This window comes from Leptopilina boulardi, unplaced genomic scaffold (assembly GCF_019393585.1).
Source record: "Leptopilina boulardi isolate dan_hultmark-lab unplaced genomic scaffold, ZJU_Lbou_2.1 LbouV2_150, whole genome shotgun sequence".
NCBI lineage: Eukaryota > Metazoa > Arthropoda > Insecta > Hymenoptera > Figitidae > Leptopilina > Leptopilina boulardi.
This window is the reverse complement of record NW_026137697.1, coordinates 1,097,464-1,122,714: the sequence shown is the minus strand read 5'-3', so window position 1 is coordinate 1,122,714 and position 25,251 is coordinate 1,097,464. Positions and strand designations below refer to the sequence as shown.

General features: G+C 22.3%; 2 protein-coding genes across 4 annotated transcripts; one reads left to right on the top strand and one right to left on the bottom strand.

Annotated features, from left to right (window-relative positions):
* Positions 1-3,674: 3,674 nt before the first annotated feature.
* LOC127276635 (5-aminolevulinate synthase, erythroid-specific, mitochondrial) lies at positions 3,675-9,829 on the bottom strand. Its single transcript, XM_051297215.1, has 5 exons — positions 9,722-9,829; positions 7,848-7,908; positions 6,662-6,986; positions 4,188-5,127; positions 3,675-4,112 (listed from the first exon to the last, which is right to left on the bottom strand). The coding sequence occupies exons 1-5, from the start codon at positions 9,752-9,754 to the stop codon at positions 3,861-3,863; spliced, it is 1,611 nt and encodes a 536-aa protein (XP_051153172.1). The 5' UTR covers positions 9,755-9,829; the 3' UTR covers positions 3,675-3,860.
* A 917-nt stretch (positions 9,830-10,746) lies between these two features.
* On the top strand, positions 10,747-25,005 carry LOC127276608 (uncharacterized). 3 transcript variants are annotated; one of them, XM_051297165.1, is made up of 3 exons: positions 10,747-10,974; positions 21,237-21,968; positions 23,321-25,005. In XM_051297165.1, the coding sequence occupies exons 2-3, from the start codon at positions 21,250-21,252 to the stop codon at positions 23,754-23,756; spliced, it is 1,155 nt and encodes a 384-aa protein (XP_051153122.1). In that variant the 5' UTR covers positions 10,747-10,974; positions 21,237-21,249; the 3' UTR covers positions 23,757-25,005. The 3 variants fall into 3 exon arrangements, with proteins under 3 accessions (XP_051153122.1, XP_051153119.1, XP_051153121.1); XM_051297162.1 differs by lacking the exon at positions 10,747-10,974 and adding an exon at positions 19,516-19,815; XM_051297164.1 differs by lacking the exon at positions 10,747-10,974 and adding an exon at positions 19,517-19,815 and having other exon boundaries at positions 23,339-25,005.
* The last annotated feature ends 246 nt before the right edge of the window (positions 25,006-25,251 follow it).

Below are 25,251 nucleotides of genomic sequence, written 5' to 3'. Positions count from 1 at the left end.
TTTCTATAAAGAAAAAAATTTGTTTCCGCCACTTTGAAAAGTTTTATAAACGAAAGGACCACAAAGCTTCCTCCACGAGGAAGCAAAATGAATAATTTAAAAATTTTCCTTCTTTTTTTTTTGACAGTGAGGCTTGAAAATTGTTTTTTAAATTTAAAAAAATAAAAGTTTTAAAACTTTTAAGTGATTCATTTATTTTCTTTTCTTTCTCTCTCAATTTTTCACGTCTGGAAAGAAACGACTTTTTTTTACATTATCTTTCAAAGATATATCGTAGACAACTTGGAAAATTATCTAAAAATTCGAAAATCTCTTGTCAAAAATCAATTTATTGGAATTTATCGTGTCAAAACGAGAGAAAGAAAGCGAGAGAGAGAGAGAGAGAGAGAGAGAGAGAGAGAGAGAGAAGAGTGTAGAAGAAATATTTGAAAGTTCTTTTGAGGACTTGCTGGAACAATTGAGGAAGTTTTTGGTTTATCTGATTGGATATCGATAAGTAGAAGTTCGCTTAGAACTTGAAAGTCGTTTCGATAAACCGCTTCTCAATCCGCTTCATTGTTATTATATCCAATATCTGAAAATAAAAATCATATAAAATTTTATTGTTCAACCCCATAACACAACTGTGCACGCACTCAATTTTTAACAATTTCGAAAAAAAATATATATTATACAATATTTTCCAGTTGTGAATGCAAAATATCTATTGTATATATATAGAAAGAATAAATTTGAAATATTTTACTGCATTGTTGTCTATAGGAAGTAATATACAATATTAATCAAATATCAACAAAAAAAAATTTCGTTCACAAATGTTTTATATTTCTTTTGAAAATTTTCTTTTTAGATACTCCTGTGATAATAAAGTCTGTTAATTTTTTACTTTGTGTAAATTATATTGTGAAGATAGAAAAGCTAAAAAAAAAAGTAGCTTTTACCTTAACACAGATTTCAAGAGTCGAATCTCGTGCAGAAACATTTTTCTTAAACTATTTTTAAATAAAAAAATTAATATTTCAAAAACATCTGCGTCTTTGTAAAAACATTTTTTTTTGTTTTATTTAAAATACAGAATTTTAAATTAATGAAAAAAATTACAAATTATTAAATTCTTTTTTTTTCTATATATATAAAGTACGAATTCTTATAGATTGAAAAAAAGAGAAAATAATTCACTTTTGTGGTTATAATTTTTGTCAAAAAATGCGTGTTATGAAAAAAAAAATTCTGGAATTTCGTTATCGTGAATTTTCTATCGATTACGCACCAATTCTTTCACGTGGAAAGTAATTAATTGTACTTTGATAATATTTACGTTAAGTAATAAAATTTGCATGCGACGGGGAAAAAAAAAGAGTTTTAAAAAAAAGTCACTAATTTACACAAAGAACTCGGCAATTGTTTAGAGGAAATGAATGAAAATCCATTTGAAAAAAAAAATGCTATTTTCTGCAAAGTATTTTTAGTGAAAATAAAGCGTAACTATTTTAGAATCCAGTCACACCTACTTGTCGTTTTCAGCCAACTTCGATTGTAAATTTTTAGTTGTGTTGGAAGCGCGCGAGTTATAAGCGATGTAATGAAACACAGAAGAACATAAAATTTTACGATTTTCTGTCATTGTAAGATAAAAGTTGTAACTGTGTGTCTCTAAATGACTATATTTTTATTTATTTTTTTTTCAAACTGACATTTTTATAATATATATATATATAATAATTATATAGTTTATTTAATATTTCTCTTCTATATTTATATATTTTTTTTATAAATAATTAAATATTTAAAATTTTTCATCTTAAAAATTTTATACAATTTTTTTGTTTTAATATTCATTTTCTCATAATATGCAGTTATTATGTATTCAGAATATAATGTTATTATATATATACAGGAATAATAAATGACTTTATAATCTAGTAAAATTGAGTATCAGTTTAATTATTTATGATTATTGTTATTCGCAAAGTAATGACGTAAATGTCAATTTTAAAAGTACCACAATATTGTTAATTTAATTATAATTCTCCGCGGAACATTGGAATTATAAAGTAATTTAATATTATAACTGAATTTTAGTGAAATATTAAATTGACTTGGAAAATATTTAAATCGTAACTTCCTTTTAAGTATATAAAGGTATTTTTAATAGATTATGAAATTTTTTCATTTGTCATACAATATTTAAGGAGACTGATCCAAATTTTCACTTTGGTAAAAATAATTTACATATTTTTATTTTATATAATATAATATTTATAATAATATTTATATAATATAATTTTATATAATATATAATAATATTTAATAAATATATATTATATTAATTAATATTAAATTTTAATTAATTTAATAATTTAAAAAAATTTTAAGTCGTACTATTTAACAATTATTTATTAATATTGCAAAGTATAATATAAAAAAAATTTAATAACTTAAATTAGCATATTATATGAAAAAAAAAAAAAAAAAAAAAAAAATTCAATACACCATTTTTTATGTCAGACACGTTAGTTTGGAACATTTCAGTTGCAGCATTGCAACTGTAAAAGTAGAAATGTCGAGAAAATCTAGGCCAGTGGAAAACTGTTGAAAATCTGTAAAATGTAGTAGTGAATGGGGTTAGAGAGAGTTTACATGCATAAAAATTCACTCAAGTGGATAAAAAAATTCGTTTCTCTTAATTGTCATATTTTATATTAATTTTAATTATCATTTTTTTTTTAATTTCAATGAGTTTTATTATCCTCATTAAAAAATACATTTATTATTATTAGGAATTATTATTTATTTATTTAACAAACTGACGGGACAATAATAATAATAATTATTATTATCGATTATTATCGATTATTATTATTATTATTATTTTTATTATTATTATTATATTAATATTATTATTATTATCGATTATTATTATTATTTTTTTATTATTATTATTATTATTTTTTTTTTTTTTTATTGCAAATAATTATTTTTTATTAATGTTAATGTAAAATAAATATTTTAATTTTAAATTAATTACAAATTTTAATTTTCAGATGTAATGCAGAGGAGGCGAATTTTTTTTCCACTGGAAAGGAGAAAAATCTGATATTGCTCTACAATTATGTGGTATTTATAAAATTTTTTTTAAATTAATTATATTTTTATATTTAATTTATTAATCGGTGAAATTCGTAACCGTCTCAATATTTTTTTTTTTTCTATAATTTAAGAGTTTGGAAAAAAAATTTAATTATTTAATTTAAAAAACATTTATATGTATAGGTATATATATATATACATAGGTATACTTTATTGAATTTGTTTTAATAACGATTTTTTATTTGATTCCTCAAATAGTATAACATAAAATGTGGCCGCTTTGAAAGCTTTATTTCCTGCTCGTAAATTCGTTGAAAGCAGAGCGTAACAGTTTAAAGTGAATTGACTTGCGGATTGAGGTCACGAAAGACCACTATAAAAATCACTATCTTCATGGTGCAGAAATGTTAAGAAAAAAAAAAAAAAGGGAAAAAAGTAGACTTGCGTTAAATTTCAATAATAAATTAATGGCATTGTATTGCTTTTTTTCTAATCAAATCAGGCAAATATTTTTTCGTATAAATGTTTTTTTTTGTAACTAAATTATAAGGACAAAAAAGGTTTTGAATAGAAACAAAAGAACAAAAGTTAGAATTCAATATTATTCACAGAATATTTTGATGTAACATTGATTTTTTTAAATATATATATCTCTCTCTCTGAACAACAAATTCGGTTTTACATTGAAATAGACTCTTATTACATTAGTAAATAATTATTTGAAAAAAAGAAAACAAATTTTCAGAGATTTGAATTTATGTTCACATTCGTCAATGTACACGAATTGCACGTGGTGTTTCATGGGTCTTTATATCGACTTTGGGAATATTAAACCGTTGAAATACGTCCAATGTGTCTTCGACAAATTTATCCATCATCAAATTTGTATGCTTTGGTGTTGGCGCAAGTCGCAATTTTTCTTCTCCCTTGGCAACAGTTGGATAATTTATTGCCTGTACATAATGTCCCTTTTCTCGTATCAATGCATCGGCAATTTGCGAGCACAAAAGTGGATCTCCAATCTTGAAAAAAAGAAACATTTTACATTTAGAAAAATTAATTTAATTTTATATTTAGAAAAAAAAAAATAAACTCACTTTAATTGGAATAATGTGAGAAGACGATGGTTCCAATGGAAGGCCAGCGGAATTAAGATTTGATTTCATATAAGCAACATTTGCCTGATGAGCCGATCTCAATGTTCGTCCCTCATCCGATGCTAAAATTTCCACAGAAGTTAATGCACCATACAATACAGTTGGTGGTAATGATGTAGTGAAAATAAAACCCGCAGCATAGCTTCTTATCATATCAATTAATTTCTCAGTACCAACAATATAACCACCAACATTGCCAAATGCTTTACCCAATGTTCCTGAGATAATATCCATTTTATCAAGTACCCAATCACGTTCACCAACACCAGCTCCTGAATAACCATAAAGACCCACTGCATGTACCTCATCGACAAATGTTAAGGCCCCATATTTATGAGCAATGTCACATAATTTTTCCAATGGACATATATCACCCGTCATGGAATGTACAGTTTCAAATGCAACAATTTTTGGTATATTTTTATCAATTTTTGATAATAATTCCTCAAGATGTTGAATATCATTGTGACGAAATATAAATTTTTTAACACCACTATTTTTTATTCCCTGTATCATTGATGCATGATTACCGGAATCAGAAAATATATGACAATTAGGAAGACTTTTTGCTAATGTAAATAATGTTGAATCATTTGCAACATAGCATGATGTAAATAATAGGCCTGCTTCTTTTTTATGTAATTGTGCTAATCTTTTTTCAAGCATTTCATGACCCATTGAATTACCCGAGATATTACGCGTACCACCAGCGCCAGCGCCAAATTTATCAAGTGCTTGTCTCACTGAATTAATAACAGCCGGATGACGTGACATTCCTAAATAATCGTTTGAACACCAAACGGTGATTGGTTTCTCGCCCCATGAATACTCCATGGCACTTGGAAATTCCTGAGCTAGACGATTTACCTTCTTGAAAATTCTAGGGGCAAAAAAAAAAATAATAATTTATTAATTTCTATTTATTTTTTTTGAATTTATTGCAAATTATTAATCCATAAAAAAATAATTAGAATTTTTTATTTCAAGAATTTTCTTTATTATTTTTTATAAAAATTTTCATTTTTCGAATTAGCAGTTAATCGATTTAGCACTTAACCGGATTAGCATTTAACCGAATTAACATTTAACCGAATTAGCCTTTAACCGAATTAACATTTAGCCGAATTTTTCTTTAAATGAATTTTTAATAATAATAATAAAAATTTCGTTAAATAAAAAAATATATTAATTATTTTCTACTTATTTTTAGAATTCGAAAATAGTTATTCCATAAAAAATAATTAGAATTTTCTATTTCAAGAATTTTCTATTATTTTTTATAAAAAATTTCATTTTTCGAATTAGCATTTAGCCGATTTAGCATTTAACCGAATTAGCATTTAACCGAATTAACATTAATCGAATTTGTATTTAAACGAATTTTTAATAATAATAATAATAATAATAATAATAATAAAAATTTCGTTAAATAAAAAATCGTTTAAAAAAAAATATAATAATTATTTTCTATTTCAAGAATTTTCTATTATTTTTTATAAAAATTTTCATTTTTCGAATTAGCATTTAACCGATTTACCACTTAACCGGATTAACATTTAACCGAATTTTTTTTTTAAACGAATTTTTAATAATAAATAATAATAAAAATTTGGTTGTTAAGTAAAAAATTGTTTAAAAAAATATAATAATTATTTTCTTTTATTTTTAGAATTTGAAAATGATTATTACAATAAAAGAAAATAATTCGAATTTTCTATTTAAAAAATTTTCCTACTATTTTTTATACAAATTTCTATTTTTCGAATTAGCATTTAATAGAATTTCTTTTTAACCGAATTTTTACTTAACAACATTTTTTATGTACCGAATTTTTGATTTTTTTTTAATTTCTCTTTATCAACTTTTTTGTTTTAAAAAAAAATTCTGACTTAACCGAATATTAATTTAGTAGAATTTTTATTGAACAGAATTCGAATTTGTAAATTCCAGAATTTTCAATTCAATAAATCTTCATTTGTCCGAATTTTTTGTTTGTTCGAATTTATATTTGATAGAATTCTTAAAATTCTTTTCAATTAGAATTTTTTGCTAAATTAATATTCAGTTGAATTAGAATTTTTTTTAAATAAAAAGTTGGTATAGAGAAATTCTGTAAAATAAAAATTTTCATTAAGTAATCTAATAAAATTCGTAAAAAAAATACAAAATAATTTAGATAAAATTATTTATTTTAATATTATTTTAATATGTTTCTAAATCAATTTTTTTGAAATGCTAATTCGAAAAATAAAAATTTTGTTAATGTAATATTCGTAAAAATTGTAACTAATTATTTTTATGGTGATAATAATGCCATTTCGAATTAATTAAATTTTGAAAATTAATTAATTCAAGTTAAAATTTTTCGTGAATTTAACAAAAATTTCTTTTTTTTTCCCCCTTCCTCTATATACCTGTAAGAGTGATCCTTTTTCTTTCTCATTATTTGTTCATGAAAGAATTTTTCATATTGAAAATTATTATCCTCCGTTTGTGATGATACAACATTAATAATATCCTCCTCCATTGCTGGATTAGCTTCTTTTATAACTTTAGGCTCGTTTGAAAGAAATGGACATTTATTGCCAATTTTTTCCGGTATCTGAGCATTTTCAGATGTTGAACTAACCATTCGCGACATCACTGGACAATGTTGGGGAAAATTCATCATCACTGATGCTCCATAATTTCGAATATAGTTGGGTGACAATCGAGCTAAAAATGGACACGGCATTGTTTCTAAAAATAAGAAAAGAAATATTAGGTTTTTGTCGAGAAAAAAAAAAATAATTGCCTCCCATGAAAAAAAAAAAAAAAAAAATTAAAATGATTTTTTCGTTACAAATATCAGAAGAAAAAAAATTATCAAATCGTCAATAATATAATTTTTCACTAAAATCAATAGAGGATAATCTTTGAACTCTGAAAAATAAACAAACAAGTGTTTATAATCAGAAAAATTTATTTTCGATTTGCCTTTTTTTGGGAAAAATTTGTAGAATAAATTCTTTTTTTTGAATTTTGCTAATGAAATTTAAAAAAAGAATTTATTGTACAAATTTTGTTGTTAAAAAAAAGGAATTTGAGAAGATTTTAATAAAGAATTTAAAAAATGAAAATTTGTCATCAAGTGTCAAAAGTCATTTTTGCAAATGTTATATAATGTATATGATAAACGTCATTATGATAAAGCAACAATTGTCATATTATCATATATACTTTCCCCTTTTTTTTTCCCCGGAGCATATTGAATAGAATAATTGCATAAAAAAATTATAATTATTAATAAATGAAAATTTTTGAATATTAAAAAAATAATTCTTTAAATAAAAATGAATTTTTTGCTTGTGTGAAATAAGTGAATAATATCAATATTTCATGCGCCTGAAGAAACAACCCTTATACAGCTGATGACCTATCTTTTTATAATACTAAATTGTTTTTGCTTTGCAATACAAAAAAAAAAAAAAAAAATTGACTCTCATATTGAGTAATATACGAAAGAGAACAGGAAAAGAGAAAGTAAAATCTGTCAAGAAGTTTAAGTTACTTAACGTCAGGGTTTTTTTTAATTAAAAAAAAAAAAATGTAATGACTTACTTTTTGCAGATGATGATGTTGAAAAACGATGACCACTGTTAAGAATACACTGTCGTATCAACTGCAATGAGATTTATAATTTATATTAAAAAAAAATTAGGACAAATTTGTTTGGAAAATAATTGATGGGAATGATATAATTCAACCATTCACTCTAAAGGTTCCCCTGTGACTAGATAACCTACAGAGAGAAATCGTTTACTGTGAAATACAGTGAGAGAGTAATAATTATTACTATTCAATCTAAAAACATCGAATTCATCCTTGCGCCACTTTGGATTTAGAAATCTTCCCTTATGGGGGGTATTAAAAAAAATCACATTTTAAAATTTTCAATTTTTCAATTTCTAACCCGCAGAAAAAATTCAAAATAAATATTTATTTATAAATAATTTTTATTTGCTTCAAATAAAAATTTTATTCACCGCCAAATAAATGGGAAATTAATATATTAAAATATATATTTATAAATTTTATTTAAACAAAAACAAGTTTAATCAAAATTTCATTGCGAGGCAATGAAAAATTTTTTTAATTAAAAATTTACATTTTTTTTTGGAAAAAATATTTAGCAAATATTTGGTATAAAAACGAATTATTTTTATTGTGCTTCAAATTTAACGAAATTCAATTATTTTAGTAAAAAAAAAAAACCTGTTTTTTTTACTAAATAAAATATTTTTTATCGTCGTGGTTTTTATTTAAAATTATTAGTTTTTCTTTTCCTCGAAAACTTGACGATACTTCCTTAAACTTTAGTTTATGTACATAATAATAGATATCAAAATAGAAGATAAAATTGTTTTTTCCTCTTTTGTTTATCAAAAAAAAAAAAAAAAAAAAATTCAAATTCTAAACTACAATTATTTTAAATATATTTTTGATATCTACACTGAAAAAAAAATGTTATTCAAATTACAATTATAAAATAAATATTTATTTGTATTAAATAATTATTATTTGAAATGGTATTTGTTTAAAATACATAAATTATTGGATTAAATACATTTTTTTTTTTTATTTAAATTAAAATTCCTTTCAAGGTTTTTTTTTTTTTTATCTTTATATGGAAATTAAATATTGTGCAACTAATGAATATTAATGAAAGTATAAACAATATATTCGATTTATAATTCTCTTGTACATAAGATATTTTGTTTCTATAAATGGTTTTCTTGAAAATTTTTATATTGTTTAAAGCTTCAATTTTTTTTTGTTACAAATTTAATTTTTAAATAATGTTATTGTAACATTCAAAAATTAGTTATTAGGAAAAAATTTAGAAAACAAATTTCAGAGACGTATAAGAAAATATGTATTTTAGAGTTACGTGCTTTCTTACATGTTTCGTTTTTTTTATGGGACAAAGAAAAAACAAAAAAAAAAATTTGTTTCTTACAGTGAAAAAAAAAGTTTATTTAATTCAAATAATCGGTTGACTATAGTATCAAATAAATATTTACTTGCGAACCAAATAATTTCTGTATTTGAAAAAAATATCATTTAAATAATAATTAATTAATAATAATTTAATAATAATAATTAATTAATAGTAATTTAATAATAATTAATTAATAATAATTTAATAATAATAATTTAATAATAATCATTAATTAATAGTAATTTAATAATAATTAATTAATAATAATTTAATAATTATAATTAATTAATAGTAATTTAATAATAATTAATTAATAATAATTTATTAATTATTTAATACAAATAAATATTTATTTGATTAACTGATTTTTTGAATCAAATTTTTTTTCAGTGTATTAATTATTTATTTAATTAATTTAATTATTTATAACCAATTTTTTAGTCCGGAAAATAAAAAAAATTATTTGCAATTTTTTAGAAAAATTAGCGCTCACCAATGAAAATGATTGTACTGAATGAAAAGACATTTTACAATTTGTAATATACGTTTCGTTTAAAGTTTCAATAGTAACTGAAGTTGCTTTTTTACGTTTTGTCTACATGTAATCATGAATATATAAATATTAAAGATATAATGGGGGGAAATTGACATTTACGCGGAATCATCATGATTATATAGACGTCAATACTCGTGAGTTTTTTTTAATTTACACGTGCATGAATTTTATATATATATAAATTATTGAGACATTGATTAATTACAATGAGAAAAAAATTCAAATAAACAATTAAATATTTACTAGCACCAAATAATTATATCACTCAATTTAGTATTTGCCAAAAAATTATTGATTCAATTAAACAATTTATTTAATTCAATTATAAAAATTATTTGATTCAAGTTAATATTTGTTTGATAATCGATTGAATTGAATAAAATAATTTCTTTTCAATTTCTCTTTAAATTAATTTAATTAAAATTAATTTAATTAAAATTAATTAAATTTATTTAAAATTATTTACTTGGATTTAAAAAAAAAATTTTGTTTCAAAAATGAAGAAAATATTGTTTTCAAATTGAAAAAAAAAAACCGCCAAATTATGAAAATGTTATTGTTACGGTTAATATAAAGACGATAACAATGACAACGTACTTATCATTTCATCCCATGAATAAGAACGACGCTCCCGTTGAAAGAAGAAACTATCTTCTTCTTTAAATTTGTATAGTCGACAAATACGTTCACAGCATTATCCACATTTTTTTTTGTATGAATGATTCCAGAATGAAGAGAAAAAATTCTAGCAATTTTTTTTTTTGATGAGAATTTAGTTTTTTTCAGATGTGAATAAATTTTACTTGAATTTTCCAAAAAAAATAAAAGAGAAGAAGAATTTATTTTATTGAGAAGAAAAAAAAATGTAAAGGACATATCTCAGGGCATAGACCTCCATAAGTGTAAAATCCGTCGATCGATGATGTTCCAGTGCACAACCATTGGATTCGACGTGGTTGTGCAGCAGTCCTTTTGGAGTCGGCGCGATAGTATTTTATTTACCTTTCCAGCGCCCTCAGAGGGGTCTTATGGACCCTCTTGGTTTGTTGCGACTCAGAACACATAAAGCTTTTCTCACATTCGCAACGAGTGAATTGACTTCAATTTCATCCTCATTTGAAAGCAAGTTCTGCAAATTCAACAATAACATTAGACTGTCATCGCCTTTAAAACTGCTGCCAATCATCAAGGTACATTTTTGTTTTCTTATTTTTTATTAATAACAATTTTTTCTTATTTCTTAATAAGAGAAAAAAAATTTATTTTTCTATACAATTTGAAAAATAAATTTTTTCTTTTAGCCAAAAGACAATGATTTTTTTTTTTTTGAATAAGGAAAATTATTTTATTTGAAAAATTTGAAGATTCAATAATTTTGTTTTATTTAAATTTAGACTAAATGACAATTATTTTTTATGATAATGAAACATTTTTCGAATGACAGTGCAAAAAAAAAAAATGTAAACAAAAAATTGACAGGTGGAATAATTCGTTTTTTTTCATTTTGGCGATTTTTCGTTTCGTTCAATTTTTAAAAGATTCGCAAAACATGTTTTTGGAAACTTGGTTTCAAATAAGAATAATTTTACACCGAGAGAAGATATTCCCCTTTTTTGGAGCCAAATAAATATTTATTTGTTTCAAAAAAATTTTATTTGGTTTTTATTTTCAGTTAAATAAATTTTATTTGAAAATAAAAATTTTAATTGCGCTAAATAAAATGTTATTTGTGCTAAATTAAATTTTTTTTACAAATAAAAAATTATTAGGTTCATAGAAGAATTTTTATTAAAAAAAAATAATTTTATTTGATGACACATACATTTTTTTTTATCTTAAAAATATTTTTTAATAAAAATTTCAAAACAATAGAATTTTTCCAAAATTAATATTTATTCGTATAAAAAATATTTAAATTCAAAAATAATTATGTAATAAAAAAAATTGATTATCGATCAATTTGTTTATTTTTATTTTATTTACTTTTTATTTTTTTTTTTATTCTTTTTTTTTTATTGTATTTTGTAATTTGTTTCAATTTTTTTTTGTATTAATTTTTTTTTTTAGTTTTATTTTCTTTTTTTTATTTTGTTTTTGTAAAAAAAGAACCTGATTTGAGTACAATGTAACCAATACAAAAAGCAGCTGTTTCAGTATAAGGGGTACATTTTACCAACATGCGTCTCAAAAGTCGACCAGCTGCAATCAATATATTTGCTATTATGTTTGTCACAAAATTCTTCAACTCTAGGAATTTTTTTTTTAGAAAATATGAAATAAATAATTTTCAAAAAATTTTACATATAGAAAGAAAATTTATCGGAAAATTATTTTTCTTGTCAGTTTTCACAAAAGAAAAAAAAGGAAACTGGTCACATATCCTGATGTAAACAAATATGGTGTCACGGCGTCACACTGATTTTAAACAGAAAAAAAAAAATAAAAAACCATTTTTTTTATTCTATATTTATGAAAAGAAATTTCTTTTTGAAAAATTGCCAGAAAGACCTGAAAATCGAGGAAGGTCAAAGGAAATTCTTTTTATATACTTTTTCTTTGTTCTGTAAATTATTTTCTATATTTGTCATTGTTAATTAGTCAATTAATTTTAATTTGATAAATTAATTTTATCGAATTTTACTAAATAATATATTTTTATTTAACTAAATTTTTACCTTTTACAATCGTATAGAAAAATAAATATTTGACCTATTTTTCAATTTATAACGATTGCCCCTTTAGACAAGGGAATTTATCACATAATGAGCGTTTATTGACGAACAATAGAAATCCAAAGAAGCTTCAATTTCTTTCAATTGAAACTATTTCTCTCTTAGTGCGTATTTAGAAAAAATAAAAAAATATTAATATTAAAATTTTTTTTTTACTATACGTGACAATAGACACACAAATTCAAAATACTATATCTGGTATTTGACCTTAAACTTTAATCATTTTAATGAAATTATGATGATAAATCATTATAGGGACTGTTAAGAGAATGACGAATGAAATAATAAGGAAATATTTTTATCATAAGTTATTTATTTATATTTGTAGTGAGAGTGATTTTAATGTAATGACGTAAAAAAAAAATCAAAGACAACAGTAATAAATTCATATTATCGTTTCTGATAAAAAAAAAAAAAATAATAATTAATAACTCATTTTTAAAACATATTAAATAATTGTATCATTTAGTTAATGACTTGAAACCGCTCGTGGCTGATAAAAAATTATATGATTTATATTTTCAATGTGAAAGGTCATATATTTCCATAAATAATTTCTAAATAATTTCCAAATAATTTCCAAATAATTTTCTATAATTTTAAGAATAAATCATTTAGATTCTTGTCATTATCATTAACAATGAACGTGATTCAATAACAAAAAAAGAAACCTATATATAGAAAATATAGAAAAGATTTTTATTTTCTAAATATTGAAAAACTAACTAAAAATAGATTTATAAAAGTTTTAACTATTGTACATTTTTATCGAGAAGTCAATAGATGAGCTAGAAAATAAATTGTCCTTGAAAAGTTTTTTTTTTTGTAGAAAAGTAAGAATTCTTGTGAATCACGCAAGGACACTGACACTAGGCCTAAGACTAAGATTTACTTTTACTTATATATTAATTACTTTTTATATGGAAAAAGAAAATAGATTTTTATTTAATATTTTTATTTTTATAAATAAATATTTTTTTAAAAATTCATTTTATATTTATAAAAAAATGAGAAATGATTTTATTTGGCAGAATAATGAATTATTAACAAAAAAATTAATAATCACCTAATTTTTTTTTAATTATTAAAAAAAAAAATTAGGTGACGATATTTTTAGAAACGAAAATATTAGAGTCATTAACTAATTAAAATTTCCTGTTACATTATAATACAAGATTGCGAGTTATATAGTATATGTAAAATATTTTATGTCAATGACCTACTCCAAGAATGAGGCGGCTTAATATACAAAATATATAATCTTTTATTACACACAATCAATTTGTACATTATAGTAAAAATCATCTATTACGTTCATTCAGAAATTTATTTTTTATATTCCCTATTCTTACAAGATACAAATTGAAAATTAATTTAAAAAAAAAAAATACAATTTTCCAAATATAATCTCAATTTTTTTTATTATAAATTACAATTTTAAATTCTAATAATATATATAAAAATAAAAAAAAAATTTTTTAATATAATAATAAATAATAATAATAATAGTAATTTTTTATAAAAATATGATAATATGAATAACAATTATAATATTAAATGTAATTTTCGTAAAAAAAGTCTTTTTCAACCCTTTTAAAGTACTCCATGTTATGTGTACCTATATATTTCGTGAAAATGTGAAAGAGCCCGCAGAGGAGAAGCGAGCACGCGGATGCCTGCTGATGTGCACGTGATATCAGCGTGTGCCGTTCCATAGCATCGACCGTGTTTCCCCTCTCTTGTTCGTTGACTCATTTCCAAGCATGAAAACGCGAACACTGAGCAAATCAGGTACAAATAAACAAAAGTTGCAAACACACACCATCCGCGAATTAATTTTTTTTTTTTTCAATTAAAAAAATTATTTAAAAACAAAATTTTTTGAATTAATCCATATAAATTTTTATTTATTTTTATTGAATTTTTATCTCAATTTTTATCTTATAGAAATTTTAAGATAAAATTAAGATTTGATAAAATTAAAAAGGGAATATTATTAGAATTTTTAATTTGCGAAATTAATTAATTCTAATTATTATTTAATAATACTACTTCCTTTTTTTTCCAATATTTGTATTTTCACTTCGATTTTCCATAAATGAAAATTTAAACCCCAAAATTATTTCTTATATTAATTGAGAAAATTTTGCTGCACTGAAAAAAAATTAATTGATTCAAATAATCTACTTGTCAATTATCAAATAAATTTTTACACTCAGAAAAAAATTCGTTTGAAGCAACCAAATTTTGGTTAAATCAACAAAATAAATGCATTGATATACATAGTTAACCAAACATTTGGTTGCATAAACCAAACGTTTATTTAGATCAATTAAATTTTTTCTTTGTTCAAAAAATTTATTAAAATAAACCAAACAGTTATTTAGATCAAATAAATATTTATTTGAATTAAACAAATTTTGTTTAAACTAACCAAAAAATTGGGTAAATATAAAAAAATGGTACATTTGGTTCAAACATATCTTTTTTCTGAGTGTAATTATTATTTGCGTCAATTAAATTGTATTTGTATTTTGAAACAAAAAAAGCTTTTTAGTTTCCAAAAAAAAATTTCTTTTGATTCAAAACGAATTTGTACATTAAATCAAAGAAATTATAACATTGATATAGAGACAAAGAAATATTTATTTGAATTAAATAAAAAAATTTTTTGAAACGCAGATAATTTTTTTTTTTTGAATCAAAAATAATTTGTTTCAAATAAATTTTCTTTGTATCAAAAAAAAAATTTGTCAAAGAAATTGATTTCTTTGAATAAAAGAAATCTTTTTTCTGTCTAATTCAATTATTTGATTTTTAAAAATTATATTAGTTGCAAGTAAATATTTATTTGATAATTGATAATATATTATTTAAATCAATTTGAACTTTAGACACATCTTAAAATAAGATTTTCTTTTTACTGTGAATAGTAAATTGATAACCCAGATTTCAATTTCATCATTATGCGTCTATAGCCAATTTCTATTAATTTATTATTTCCGGTCTATTCATATATATATATATATATTATTATATATACAATATTGGAGGTAATAAAGCTTATAATTTGTTTTTATGCCCAACATGTGTGCGGAAAAATTACATAATCTCTTTAAAAATAAACCATAAATTAAAATAGTTGTATATATATATTTCATTTTTATAGTTTGTTTTTGTATTTTATGACGAAAATTCAAACAAATTATTTCTGATAATGGAACTTGGAAAAATTTTCGATTTTCCTATCATATAAAAATAGTTTATTTCCAATAATCACTTACTTGACTATTATCAAATAAATATTTAAATAAAATAATTTTTATTTGAATTAAATAAACTGTTTTTGATTTTTAAACAATTTTTTTTAACCAATAATTTTTGTATTTAAAATAGATACTAAATTGACTCAACTAATAATTATTTAAAAATGTTTTAATTGATAATAGTGAATATTATTTGAGATTAAATAAATTTTTTTAGTGTAACAAATATATTTGCAATTTTTGATCTAAATATATAAAACTTCTTTGTTTTAACTTTTTGTTTCTTTGTTCTTCAAACGGCCATTAACCTTAGCATATTATTCTTTGGAACATGTTTTTTTTTAGATTTGCAAATTTTATTTTTAAAGAACTCGTGTAATAAACAAATTATTCATTTTGAAAATATTTTTTTTGCTTTTCTGAATCTAAATCGAAATTTCTCAATTTTTCAATTTTTTAATTTTTAAAGAACCATTCTTTTTAATTTGTTGATTTTTTTTTATTCTTTTTTGGCAAAAAATAATAATTATAGAAATTATTGACACCAATTTTCCTCGAATGTAAATTGTTTATAAGGCTTTCTATTAATAAATTAAATATACGCAAAGAAATGGAAATTATAGTCTTATCTTTATAAGCGCGTATACATAATTGTTATTTACAAATGAACTGAAATGACCTATTAATCTGTCTTATATATTTTGTATCTCAATCTATATTCATACATTATAATTATAGATTTAAAATCTAATTGCAAACTAATTAAAAATAACCCAGCTCATAAATAATAATAATAATAATAATAATAATATAGAAAATGTTATTCTTTTTATAGAATTAAAATATATTTATATCGTCGTCTTTTTTTAATAATAAATAATTTATTTTTAACAATTATTTTTTATATATAATATTAAGAGAAAAATTTATTTGAAATTGAATTTAATAATTAAATTGGCTGAGCCAATAAAAAATTAATTTTTATTTTTTAATAAATATAAAGCGGGTTAATAAAAAATTATTTTATTATAAATAAATTTTCATCATAATTCGATTTTATAGTGTTATTGTTTCGTTTCTTTTATTTTTCATGGAAACGTTCATTTTTTTTATCACAAATACCGTTTTGTTTAAAAGTAGTTTAAATAGTAAACTGAACATTTTTACCGTTACAAAGTGTTATATAATAATTCAGAATGGAATCAAGTAAACCACACATCAGTTTCCCTTGAAGAGATTTTAATCTACATAATATCTGACAAGGTGAATGTCGCATTTAACTAATATGCATATATTTGGAAGCGAAATAAAAAATTTTCTCTATCATTTCTAATTTAAAAAATAATTGCTATTAATTAATTTTCATATTTATTTCATTATTTTTTTTTTATTTTTCGTATTCATTGAAACTAAGTAATCATTATAAATAATTAATCATTGTATTGATTAATTATTAAATAATCGTTAATTTTGTTTAATTAATAAATAATCGTTAATTTTATTTAATTGATAATTAATCGTTTATTAAAAAAGAAATTTAAAAAAGAAGTTTTGTTCTTTTAATATTAAATTGTGATTTTATCATTCGAATTAAGTCCTTTTTTCATTGCGTAGAAGTTGGATTGAAATATGTGTTTTAAAAAATTGGAGTTATTACAGCAAAGTCATTTTAATTAACTTTTAATAGTCTTAAATGGCGATCAGATGGTTGACTATAGAACGTTTACATAACAGATGAATTACATTTTCAAGGTCTAAAGGTTTAAAAAAAAAAAAAAAAAAAAAAAATTTTATTTGAAAGCAAATTTTAAAAAATTCGCAAAAATTTTTGATAAAAAAATGTTTTAATTATAATTAATATTTCTTTAAATTCTCTTTAAAAACTCACTATAGACAATGAATCAAGAAAATATTTACATTCAAAATCACAGTTGTTGCTTTCATTTTTAAAGAACTGAATGAATTAAAATTATTTTCATTTCTGAATCATCGATCCTATTATTTTTACTTTGATCACACAGGCCTGCGGTATTTTTAAAATGATTTTTTTTACTTTATTATTTAAAAAGGAAAAATTAACATAATTTCAAAATAATAATTTTTTTTTCCATTTTCACTATTATAAAAATGAAAAATTATTATTTTGGAATTTTTTTTTCAAAAAGAAAAATGTTAATATACAAAATATATCAAGGTAAACGTTCAATAACCCATTGATTATACAATAAGGATCAGGTCAAGGTTATCATTTCATTTACATATATACAAATGATTAAACATTTTGCAGGTAAATTAAAATCCGACACATTTTTAAAAATATTTTAAATGTCGTTCGTTGATAGTGAAAGGAAAAATAATTTTTCATTAAAAAAAAAAAAAAAAAAAATTCAAGTGTGACAAAAAATTTGAAAATACAACAAAGAATTTTTAAATTAAACACAAGTGTTCGGGTATAGGTTGAATCTAAAATCTAACTGACCTTCTGGTTGGATAACAAGTGGGACAGGTCAGGGTTGTCGAGACACTTTGTCCAACCTCTGCGAAACTTATATATTTTGCAAAACCAATCACTATATGACCTATATTTTCTTTATTTTCATATCTATTAAAAATTGATACAAATAATTTATTAATTTTTGGAAAAAAATATTTTTTTTTTTTTTGCTGCAAATGAATTTTTATCATAATTAGAAAATTGAAAATATATTTTTTGATGTAAATTATTTTCTATGATCGATCATTGATTAATTAAATATACAACAATATTTATAAATGTTTATAAATTTCCACTAGTTAAAATTTACTTTATTCTATTTATTATTACTTATAATTTTTTTTTTTTTACAGGTGATACAATTTTGAAGACTGTACACTTGAAACTATTTTTGTAACACCTACGCCTCACTGAGGCAGCTTATATTAAATTATTTAAAATTTCCACTGAAAAAATAATCCCATAAGAAAAATTTGAATTTTCATTTTAAAGAATATTATCGAACTTTTATTTGACTAAATTTTTATTACCTTCAAATTTTCATTTTATTCATTCCCCCTTTTTCTGGATTTTTATTTAATAAATCATTATTTTGTTTTTGGGGATTAGGTTTAAAAAAAATACTATTCAAATATTTTTTCAATTTCTGTAAAATCAAATTTTTTTCACACACAAAAAATGAAAAAAATATTCTATTTTTCATAAATAAATTAAAGTAAAAAATTTTTTTATTTTTGATAAATAAATTAAAGTAAAAAAAAACGAAGTGTCAAATATCATTTAAATTGTTATTTCATCATTATTTTGTCTTTGGGGATTAGGTTTAAAAAAAATACTATTCAAATATTTTCTCAATTTCGTTAAAATCAAATTTTTTTCACACACAAAAAATGAAAAAAATTTTTTTATTTTTGATAAATAAATTAAAGTAAAAAAAAACGAAGTGTCAAATATCATTTAAATTGTTATTCGAAATCAAGATGAAAATTGTCAATAATAAGACCTTCGAATTATAATAATCTATTACGTCTTTTTGGTAATATAAAATAGAGTCAACAAATTTTTTTCATTTTTTTTTTTTTATTTTTTAATGATTTCTCGATGGGAGGAAATATTTATGCTCTCTGGGAGCATCCAGAAAACAGTTGTAGCACGTGTTTTCCGAGTGTTCTCAGTCCCCACTTTTTTTTTTTCATTCCTCCTCCAGTAGCTTATATATATATACGTATATAAAAGTACATCAAAAGCTTTTGCGTTCAGTTTTAGTACGTCGCGCCTACTGTTTCAAAGTTATTGTGTTTGTAAATTTTATCATTTACATAAACAACAAAGTATTTAACTTTGTTAACGAAGAAAAAAAAGCTGATTAATATTTTTTGTTATTGAAAAAGAAAAAAAGTGATTTTCCATAAATATAGGATTATTTATTTTTTATTCAAAAAAAATAAAAAAAGAAAGAGGACTATTTCATCTTGTCATCATGCCTGTTGAAATTGCTCCTATAACTGAACCACACAAAAAACATTCACAATATAATGGGTAAAGTGGAGATTTTTTTTTTATTACAAACCTCTTATAAACAATCTTACAACTTTCTCTCACTTTCCTTACTGTAGATTTTTTTTTGCCATTCAATTTCAATTGAATATAAAAAAGAAAAAAATACATATATACACTAAAATCAAATCATTTTTATTCGTTAATTTTTTCTCCAATATAATTAATTTTTATTTTTTATAAAAAATATTTTTTAAACTATAATTTTAAATTATTATTACAAAAAATACATTTTCTAAATAATAATAATAAATAATAATAATAATAATGAATAATTATAATAATAATAATAATAATAATAATAATTATTATTATTATTATTATTAATTATTATTTTTATTATTATTATTAATTATTATAATTATTATTATTTATTATTGTTGATTATATAGTATATAATAATAAATTTCGTATTTAAAAAGCATGTGGAAGCGAATTGCGTTTGAAAATTTGAGCTATGGTTTACTCAATATTACACCATACAGGAAATTACTAACGTGGGAACTATTTTTAAAAAATCAAAAATAAAGGGCGAGTCATTAGTCGAACTTTTTTTTTAATACCTTTTAAAAATTATGATAAAAAAATTTATTTTTAAACTATTTTTTTTATCGTAAGAAAATTATGTTTTTTAATATACGCAGCATACGCAGTACAGTTTTTGTTCACAATTTTTTTTTTTTGCAAAGATTTCAAAAAGAAAGGAAAATTCAAAAAAAAAAATACGAATTTAGAACTAAAAAGGAAATTATATTTACAAAGAAATTAATTAATAATTAAATTTTCTTTTCAAACAATAGTTTTTAAATGCAAAGAATAAAAATAACAATAAACAAATTAAATTTTTAATTAAATTTATTTATTACTTTTTTTTCTCTCAATTTTCTCCTTTAACTATTTTATTTAGTTTTTCCCTTTTTTTTTTCTTTTTCAAAATTTATTTTTTCTAATAAAAAAAGTATTTCAAAAAAATGTGTACACTGGAAAAAAATAATAAATCAAGAAAACCGATTTATTTATTTGTATTTGATTTAGGAATTTTCTTGATTCAAGAAAATTTTACTCCCAAGTAAATTTTCCTAAATTAAGAAAAGTAGTGTATAAAATACGCACGAGTAAATGATTTTCTTAAATCGATGATTTTTTTCAGTGTATTTTTTTATTTATCAAAAATTGTTTAATTTATTAAAATTCATTAGTTGAAACAATAATTTTTTTTCCAAAATTAAAAAAAATCTGCGTTTCGACCAAAAATCATTTTTAAAATTATTTATTAATTTTAGAAAAAAAATTCTATATTTATTATAAAATTAAAAATACATGTAAATTCGAAAAATGTTGAAATATTATTAAAATAGTAATAAATAAAATATTAATATATTTTCATTTTTTTTTTTTTGCAGTGAAGGAAGAAAAATGAATAAACTTTGTCGACAACTTTCCATTGAGAGTCCATGTATCACGGGTCGTGATTTTGTCTTTAGTTTTGATGTTCCAGTACCAGATGTACCATCAAATGGAGCAAGAATACGTGTTGTTTGCGCTGGTGCATGCTATCAACCAAAACGTTCACCAAGTCTTTCAAGTTTAAATTCAGCGTCAAGTGGAAGTAGTTTGGCAACTGAAGTCTCTGTTGAGGGTGATTTTCCCGCTGTTATTCCACATCATGGAATGAGAGACGCTGCACTATTTCCAGGATATGAAGTGGCTGGTGTTGTTGAATCATTGGGTACAAATGTACCCAATGATTGTGGCTATCAAGTTGGCGAAAGAGTTATTCTTTATCCCTATTATGAGGGAATACCAAATGGATATGTTGAATATTTGGTGGTTAATGATTTGAAATATTTAATAAAAATACCCGATACAATGCCATTGAGTGTTGCTGCAATGTTACCAGCTGGTGCACTATTAGCAATGAACACTGTATTTGCAGCACATGAGCATGTTGAAAATTTATTGAAAGAACGAGGTGAAAATAGTCTTTGTAAAATACTCATTGTTGGCACTGGTGGCCTTGCACTTTGGGCACTTCGAATTGCTGCTTATCATTTTACCAATATGAAGGATCGTGTTGCCATTGCCGTTGCCACACTCAAGGATGATGGTCTTATTTTGGCACAAGAATTTCAACGGTACGAAATTTTATTAATTTTTCAAATTTTGTTCTTCATTTTGTTTTCTAAAGCTTTTCGATTATTAAAAATTTCTTATATTTTTAGTAAAGAAAGAAAAAAATAAAAAAAAGTAATTTCAAATAATACTTTTGTCTCTCGGCAACATTTGGATTTTAATGCTGATTTTATATAAAGTTTAAAGTCCAAACTTTTTATACCGACAGAGAAAAATTACCTTGTTTACTAAGACTGGAACACCTAATACTTATTTATAAAGCAATAACATTAAGTATATACAGACTTTGACTTTACGAACAGTTTGGAAAATAGCTTCTCCTTTTTTTTTATGCAAATTATCTTGTTTCAAGAATCATTAGATAATTATCTCTTTTTATTTATTAAACCATTGTTTTTCTTTCGTTTATTTGTCACTTATTTATCATTTCCTATTTTTTAAAACAAATTTTTTATTCATTTCATTTTTGTTTTGTTTGTATAAAAGTTATTTTCCTGATTAATTGACTTCTTTATTTTTTATAAGATGTTAAGATATTTTATTATCATATCCGGTGGGGGGGGAAACAATATTTATTTCTAAGATTCTAATCGTTTTACAATAAAATATAAGAGAATTCAAAATAAATATAATAATGAAAAATGTAATAATTGATTTTTCCTGATGACACAATCATAAAATATCTGATAAAACTATCGGGGTCAAGTGTATCGTTTACTGTTTTGTTTTAATCTCAAGAATTCAAGGAAATACAGATTTTTTTTTCTTTTTTATAATTTTCGTTTCATATCTGAGATGATATAATGTTTATTTAATTTTAAAAATTAGAAAATTTTTTTTAAATTAATTTATTGAATTATATTTCTATTATTATTTAATTTTTAAATTAATTATTTATTGAATCGATTTTATAATTATTGCGTATAAGTTTATATTTTTTTTTAATTTTGTAATATTTTTCAAGGTTGCCAATAATGCGAGAAGCTTTAGAAAAATTCTTTAGTCAATGCACTTTAACTTGCACGAGCACAAAATATTGATTACTTTTGCACTAGTTATGCACCTGTTGATCACTTTGTTTTTACAAATAGAAAATATATAATTTCAAGAACGTTTTACTTATGTTTAATAATTTATTAATTTTTTGATTTTTAACCCTTTCAGGTATTTTATATATTTTTTTTTATTATTACTGGATTGATCTAAAAAATTTTTTTTTTAATCGTACTTCAAATAAAAGAAAAATTCAAACTTCTGTGAATTTGGAAAAAAAAAAAATTTATAATAATTTTTCGAAGAATTTATTCTCCATCGCAAACAATGTAGAATCGCATATAATTTATTTACCAAACAGTCATTTTCCTGATTACAGAGTGAACGTTGTTCAATGGAGCGAGGATCTTTATGAGAGACAATTGATTGAGCGTACAATTGATGCATGCCAAGGATCAGTTGATGTTGTAATTGATTTTGGTACAACATCACGAAGTCTTCATCGTAGCTTGCAATGTTTATCAAAGGGAGGTGTTGTCTTTGTCATTAAAGAAGTTGCTGATAGATTACTTCCAAAATTTAGTAGAAAAGCTGATGAACGACAACAGAGTATTAAACCAGTTGAACCGGGTACACTTGAACAACTCAAAGAATTGGTACAATTGGTTGCATCAGGTGAATTAGAACCACCACCACATACAGTTTATCCAGCTGAAGAGGCACTCGATGTTGTTCATAAACTTTGTCATTCGGAAATTTATGGCAGAGCTATTTTGCGCTTCTATCCGACCGATTAAAAATATTCACGCTCTTGAGGAGCATATATTTATATTTCACGATATGAAAGTCGTGGAAAAAATTGTTGCATCTTTGCGAGTTTTTAAAGCATCGATAAAAAAACAAAAAAACAAAAAAAAAAAATGGTTATAACGCGCTACTCGCACGCGTTTCTTTTTCAATAAGTCTCATACTCGCCATGGTTTTTACTTCGAGAAACATAATGTCAATGATTGTCATATAAGGTTAATTATTGGGTCTCGATTAATGCACATAATCAGCTAAAAAAAGAAACATCTGAAATAGTCGAGCAAATTATATTCAAAAATCCTTCTTGTCAAATAGGGCCTCAAAAAAAAAAATTGAAATTCTAATATGTATCCAATTTTATACAATTTTGTATCTTAAATTCCCCCAAAGAAGACCTGATCCACTTATTGTGGTCAATTATTATAAACGAGAATGGATTAGTGCTTGATAAATGAAAATAATTATTTGCTTGACAGATGTTTCAAGAGAAATTTCTCTCATATCTAATTTTTTTTTCCACTAATATATATCAATCAATTTTTTTTAGAAATTATAAACTATTAGATGTTTAATGAAATTTCATATTCAAGTTTAGCAATTTAAGAAATTCAATAATTAGAAATTTAAAAAAAAATAAATTAAATTTAATGTTCAGAAAAAAAAATTAACGTTAAATTAAAATAAGATACGTTTTAAAGAAAACAATTCTGATTAATCGAGGCTGTATACCGTGACATTATATTTAATGTTAGTCGTAGAATGTTCTTAAAACAGTGGATTTAGTATTGAGACGTGAGCTAAAGAAGGGATATGAGGAAAAAAAAAAAAAATGTTCGTTACTGCATTTAGGCCATTACATAGAGTTATTAAAAGAAAAAAAAAATGGCCTGTGAAATAAGTTATGTAATTTCTCGTTGTTCACCTTTTAAATAGAATCAGTATTTCTTTCAGTTGATATTTTGAGTGAAGTTGCCGAAAATCTTACAATTTACTATAAGTAAATCGGATTAGTTACAGGATATAATGTGCAAAATGCTTTATATCGCAGTTCTACAATATTATTGTACCTTGAAAGACTGTTCGTTTATTTAAACGCTTTTTTTACTATTAATTATTATTAGACGATATAATTATAGTCAATAAGCACACGTCATTATAAATTAATTATAAGAATAGTTACGACAGTGTAAATGTATTATAAACATGTATTGCAATATAGCGATTACGATTTTTCTATAATTTAATCTCTTTTTACTTGGCCTTTAATATTACGAAATTCAGTTTTCAAATATGGCAACTATATATTTTTTTTAATTAAAAATTTAATAACAAATTACATTTTATTAAAAACTTTTATTTATTTATTCGTTTTTTTTATACAAAATTCAGAAAAACTCATTTTTTATAAGATCTAGATAAAAAATTAAAATTCACTTTCTGTAAAAATACATTATTTCTCTTAAATTTAACTGTTTTACAATTATA

Excerpts from the sequence above, each read along its gene's own strand:
- LOC127276635 (XM_051297215.1), bottom strand. The coding sequence starts at position 9,754 with ATGTCTTTTCATTCAGTACAATCATTTTCATTG. Across the intron at positions 6,987-7,847 it reads AACATCATCATCTGCAAAAA|AAACAATGCCGTGTCCATTT; the intron begins GTAAGTCATTAC and ends TCTTATTTTTAG. Across the intron at positions 4,113-4,187 it reads CTCACATTATTCCAATTAAA|ATTGGAGATCCACTTTTGTG; the intron begins GTGAGTTTATTT and ends CTTTTTTTCAAG.
- LOC127276608 (XM_051297162.1), top strand. The coding sequence starts at position 19,757 with ATGCCTGTTGAAATTGCTCCTATAACTGAACCACACAAAAAACATTCA. Across the intron at positions 19,816-21,236 it reads AAACATTCACAATATAATGG|TGAAGGAAGAAAAATGAATA; the intron begins GTAAAGTGGAGA and ends TTTTTTTTGCAG. Across the intron at positions 21,969-23,320 it reads TTGGCACAAGAATTTCAACG|TCATTTTCCTGATTACAGAG; the intron begins GTACGAAATTTT and ends TTTACCAAACAG.